General features: G+C 38.0%; 2 protein-coding genes and 1 non-coding gene across 4 annotated transcripts; 2 read left to right on the forward strand and 1 right to left on the reverse strand.

Moving 5' to 3' along the window:
• Positions 397-468, forward strand: TRNAP-AGG. The gene has a single exon. It is a non-coding gene; the product is annotated as a tRNA-Pro (tRNA).
• Positions 423-1906, forward strand: LOC107648646 (riboflavin synthase). Of its 2 annotated transcripts, XM_021104394.1 has the most exons (2): positions 423-1553; positions 1587-1906. In XM_021104394.1, exons 1-2 carry the CDS (start codon positions 980-982, stop codon positions 1619-1621), a joined length of 609 nt encoding a protein of 202 aa, XP_020960053.1. In that variant the 5' UTR covers positions 423-979; the 3' UTR covers positions 1622-1906. The 2 variants fall into 2 exon arrangements, with proteins under 2 accessions (XP_020960053.1, XP_016207934.1); XM_016352448.2 differs by having other exon boundaries at positions 434-1897.
• Positions 3109-4391, reverse strand: LOC107648645 (polyubiquitin). The gene has a single exon (XM_016352447.2). It carries the CDS (start codon positions 4204-4206, stop codon positions 3286-3288), a length of 921 nt encoding a protein of 306 aa, XP_016207933.1. The 5' UTR covers positions 4207-4391; the 3' UTR covers positions 3109-3285.

Raw genomic sequence — 5777 nt, forward strand, 5'->3', positions numbered from 1 at the left:
TATTTTTAAAAAAAAAACTTATGTTAATCTTTAATCTAAACTTGTATATCAGTCTCACAGACACATAAAAAAAAGGGGGATGTAAATGCACCGGTATCTAAGTTATCCCATGCACACATTGTTATTTAAACTATTTTTAAAAAAAAAACTTAATTAAAGTGTTAATCTAAACTTGTATATCAGTCTCACAGACACATAAAAAAAAGGGGGATGTAAATGCACCGGTATCTAAGTTATCCCAATTGAATTGCACACATTGGTTAAAGAGAAAATAAAAGGCAAATATATCCTACTTTCCATTGTAGCACAAATCTTGGCTGCAATCCACATTTTCCACAAATATACCAAAACCGTACGCAGGTCAGAAATTGAAATAACCGTAAATTTGTTCAAACCGGGCATTTGGTCTAGTGGTATGATTCTCGCTTAGGGTGCGAGAGGTCCCGAGTTCAATTCTCGGAATGCCCCCATATGCCAACAATGATTTTTATCAAACTGAAACTGTTCATTCACAAGTCAGAAAAACAGTACAACTGTTCTGCACAGCCGCATACCATCACCGGATCACCCTATGGCCTATAAGCTGTGGTAATATGCAGTACAACTCTCAAAAAGCAGTATCAAACTCACATTTATACTAATCGATGGGCAAACAAACAAAAAAGCCAAATTTATTATCATTCTAACTTTCTTAGCAACTTGCATCCAATCATGCACCAACAAGACTAAAATAATAAGACTATCACCAAAAATATAAGAGAGTAAAAGACCAAGTTATGAGTTATCACATTTTAGATGGGAAATAAAAAGTTAGTAAGTAGGTCCTCCTCAGTCCTCACCACTATTTCTGAACCCTAAGCCGCTGTTGTCTCCTCCCTTATACTGCAGCTGCGGCCGCCACCGCTGCTGATCTATCTGTCTGCTTTGATTCTCCACACGCCCACTGATCCAATTCATTCATTCTTCAACCACACCAATCATGTTCACCGGAATTGTCGAAGAAATGGGCACCGTCGAGAAAATCGGCGCCGCCACACACGACGGCGCCGGAACCAGTGCTTTCATCATGAAGATCCATGCCAAGACCGTCCTGGACGGCATCAGCCTCGGCGACAGCATCGCGGTCAACGGGACCTGCCTCACCGTTACGGAGTTTGACGCGTCTACCTTCACCGTGGGCATGTCGCCGGAGACACTGAGGAAGACGTCGCTGGCAGAACTGGAAGTCGGGTCGGCGGTGAATTTGGAGCGGGCGTTGACTCCAACGAGCCGCATGGGGGGACACGTGGTACAGGGTCACGTGGACGGCACGGGGGTGATATTATCGAAGGTTCCAGAAGGGGATTCGATATGGGTTAAGGTGAAGGCGGAGAAGGAGGTGCTGAGGTACGTTGTGCCAAAAGGGTTCATAGCCGTGGATGGCACGAGTTTGACGGTTGTGGAGGTTTGTGATGAAGAAGGGTGGTTCAGTTTCATGCTTGTGGCGTATACACAGCAGAAGGTGGTTATTCCGTTGAAGGAGGTTGGGCAGAAAGTTAATTTGGAGGTTGATATTTTTGGCAAGTATGTGGAGAGGTTCCTTGGCGGTTATGCTGCTTCAGCCTCATCTTCAAGTTCTTGATCGCTTTTTTTCATTTTGAATTTTCTTCTTGTTAGCAATTTTGTTGTGGGGACAAAGATTGATGATAGAGCATGCTGAGTTTGGAGGATAAAATTCATTTCCCGTCAACAAAATATTTGTTTGCCTTCAAAATCAAGCCCATGCTATTGCTGATTTATATGTATTTGTATGAGAGCTACTCAACTTGCATTATCGGTTGGGGATATGTGTAATTGTTACTTGACTAAAGTTTGATAAAATAAAAAAGAAAAAGAAATTTCTTACCGCTTTGGACAATAGCTTTTTGAGAAATTGAATATTTGTACATATACACAATGGAGGTTTAAAAAAATATTAGAGATATAATTATTAGTGTTATATTTTTTTCATCAGCAAAAACTTTTGGAATGAGTGATATCTTTTTTCGAATAATTATTTTAGATAGTATAGATGGTGTTTATTTTTTAACTCACATAACCCATTATACTCATTGTACAAATATTTTATTGACTCCCTAATATTATACAAATATTCTATTAACTCCCTCCCTAACAGGACTCTAACTTTTGTTATAGCTAAGTGCATCCCTAACAGGACTCTAACTTTTGTTATAGCTAAGTGCAAATATGAATGGGAGGATGAAAATAAAATTTCAAATTGTCCATTAATATCTAGATGTGTCTTATAAACCAATACCAAATACCAATGTGCTTTGAAGGAAAATTTTATCCTGTCCTCCTCGTTGTTTATGTTGTTTCTTCTTCTAATAGAACTCTCTTTATCTACCAAGTGATTTACACGTAGTGACAATTTAATATTCTCTACTTACTATTCCTTGTTCACCTTATATAGTTTTGACAAGGACAGAAGGCAGGGGTACTTATTAAACAGGGCAAAGTATTCTACAAGGAGGCGACGGTTATTAAGGGGAACGTCTTAAACAACGAGCACAGAGATGGTGTATATTAATGGCGTTTAGGCTTAAAACAACCATCTATGTCATGCCATTCATCTGGGAAAATTTTGGTTAAATCTTCTATTCCATGCCATTCGATGGGTCATGTTTAAGTGATCTTTTCTAAGGAATGAGATCTCAGGCAGACTAACTGTACCGCAAGAGACAAATCAAACAATATCCTGAAAAGAAAGATAAAACAAAATAGATCTTGTTTTCCTGATATCAAAAGCTATTCTTTTAAGAACTCATGATGCAACAAGTTCCTAGCAACACAAGAAGGATAATGAGCCGAATGCACCACCAAAATCAACAAAAGCTCATTAAACCCTCGAACCACTCTCCACCATACATAATCCATCACCTCCCACATGAAAATGCACCTAGTGGATGTAGTCACAAAGGAAATTTATTTTTCAAAACCACCAACAAACAAATCAAAACTTGGGCACCAGCAAAAGTATTCAATTTTCAATCACCCAAACGCACGTTGATCAGCACTTCAATATACATAAATGCATAAATCGAACGACGTAAGATGCACAGCACAAAGTAATAGCAAAAGTAAATCTTATTCTGTATTAATCAATACTTCAGCAGAAGAACAAAAGCACAATCTTAATTACACGTAACAGATTCACAAGAATCAATAAGGCACAGGAAAAGAAACAGAAGTCCAAATTGTATAACTAGAACATCAGAAAGAAAACAACCCCAGCACAATCAGCAATCAGAGTTCACCGCCACGGAGCCTGAGAACAAGATGGAGGGTGGACTCCTTTTGAATGTTGTAATCGGCCAGAGTGCGTCCGTCCTCAAGCTGCTTCCCAGCAAAGATTAGACGCTGCTGGTCCGGTGGAATCCCCTCTTTGTCCTGTATCTTTGCCTTCACGTTATCAATAGTATCAGAACTCTCCACCTCTAACGTTATCGTCTTCCCGGTTAGAGTCTTCACGAAAATCTGCATCCCTCCACGCAACCTAAGAACAAGATGCAACGTCGACTCCTTCTGTATGTTGTAATCAGCAAGCGTCCTCCCGTCCTCTAATTGCTTCCCAGCGAAGATGAGTCGCTGTTGATCAGGAGGGATTCCTTCTTTATCTTGAATCTTGGCCTTCACGTTGTCTATTGTGTCCGAAGATTCAACCTCGAGAGTTATGGTCTTTCCCGTTAGGGTTTTCACAAAGATCTGCATGCCGCCGCGAAGACGGAGAACAAGGTGGAGCGTGGACTCCTTTTGAATGTTGTAATCGGCGAGGGTGCGACCATCCTCTAGCTGTTTCCCTGCGAAGATGAGTCGCTGCTGATCGGGAGGAATGCCTTCTTTGTCTTGAATCTTGGCCTTCACGTTGTCGATTGTGTCGGAGGATTCAACCTCCAGAGTGATCGTCTTTCCGGTTAGGGTTTTGACGAAAATCTGCATGCCGCCGCGGAGGCGGAGGACGAGGTGGAGCGTGGACTCCTTCTGGATATTATAGTCGGCAAGGGTGCGACCGTCTTCGAGCTGCTTTCCGGCGAAGATGAGACGCTGCTGGTCCGGCGGGATGCCTTCCTTGTCTTGGATCTTAGCCTTCACATTGTCAATGGTATCGGAGGACTCCACCTCCAAGGTAATCGTCTTCCCTGTTAGGGTTTTCACGAAGATCTGCATGATAGTTTCTTGAGATGAAACACGAAGTATTCGGGAATCGAATTAGAGAGGGATTTTTATTTCTTGAGAACGCCCGAGAAGTTTGGAAATGCGAGGAGAATTATTAGTGATTTTCGAATTGGGATGATGAGACCAGAGATTAGAGGGAAGTTATATAGATCTGGGAAAGAGGATTCTGGAGGGTTCTGGAATGTGACCAAGGATTGGAAACAAAACTGTGGCGATCGATGAAGGGTAATTTAGGTATTAAGAGTGAGCACTGTAGAACATTCTAGAGTTGCCTCAATTGTTCATTTGTTTGACTCTGACTTGGGACCTTTTTTTAATTGTTTAAGCAGGTCAATAAAAATGGATGGAAGAAGGAAAAAAAAAAAGGAAAATAGATTTTTCTCTATTTGGTTGATGCAATAAAATTAAAAGAATAAAAAATTTAGTATTATTTTTTATATATAAGTTATTTTTTAATATAAATTTATACGAATTATTTATATTCATGATACAAGTTTTTCTTTGTCCGCACCTTCTTTTTCTTTTTCTTTCTTGCACTTTGTTATCGTCGTCACTAACACCACCACCTCCTCCTCCTCTTCTTCCTCTTTCTTTTTTTTATTGAAATTTCTTCTCTTCCTTCCTTTTTCTCTTTCTCCTCCATCATCAGTTATCTCGTTGTTGAAAATAATTAATAATTCAAGTTCAAATTATCAATTGAACCAGAACGAAATTGATTATTGTTTTGAATCCAATCAAGTGGCTGAGGTGTAGTTCGATTCTAGTTAATATTTTCGTTAGTAGTTTATGATTCTGTAGGTGAATAATATTTTTATTTGTGAAAATTGTTGTTCATCATTGATGGTTTGAATTGAATGTAATGTAAAATTTCTGCATTAAAGAAAATATTTTTCTGTATTTGCAACAAATTTGGTTGTTACACAAAAATATTTGGGTGTAACATGATGATATTTGAGTGTATTGTTTAAGAATTTTCAGTGTATGTGTGCTTATAAGTTCTACATAATTCAAAATTTTTCTTTTTCCTCATCCTCATCTTCTGCTGCTTCTTCTTCTTTTTCAATCATCATCTTTTTTTTTTATCTTCTTAAGTTTTTTCTTGTTATACTCTCTTAATAAGAATAAAAAAATCAAACAAAGATGAAGAAGAAATACATAATGGTACAAAATTACTTGAAAGATGATAAACTTACATTCATTCAACTAAAAAAGAAAGAAATAAGAAAAAAAAAAAAGAAGAAAAAAATGCAGCATTAGAGGAAAATATTTTTCTGTATTTGCAGCAAATTTGGGTGTAACATAAAGATATTGGGATGTAACACGAAAATATTTGAGTGCATTATTTAAAAATTTTCGGTGTATATGTGTTGATAAGTTCTACATAATTCAAAACTCTTCCTCTTTCCCCTCATCATCTTCTATTGCTTCTTCTTCTTCATTTTCTTATTTCATATTCTCATACACTACAAGAAAAAGTAATATTTGTAACAAAAAAAAAATTGTTATGAAAAATCGAAATTTTGAAACAAAAGGATTTTGTAACAAAAAAATGGACCGTTGCA

Source organism: Arachis ipaensis, chromosome B06, assembly GCF_000816755.2.
Source record: "Arachis ipaensis cultivar K30076 chromosome B06, Araip1.1, whole genome shotgun sequence".
Lineage (NCBI taxonomy): Eukaryota > Viridiplantae > Streptophyta > Magnoliopsida > Fabales > Fabaceae > Arachis > Arachis ipaensis.

Excerpts from the sequence above, each read along its gene's own strand:
- LOC107648646 (XM_016352448.2), top strand. The coding sequence starts at position 980 with ATGTTCACCGGAATTGTCGAAGAAATGGGCACCGTCGAGAAAATCGGC.
- LOC107648645 (XM_016352447.2), bottom strand. The coding sequence starts at position 4,206 with ATGCAGATCTTCGTGAAAACCCTAACAGGGAAGACGATTACCTTGGAG.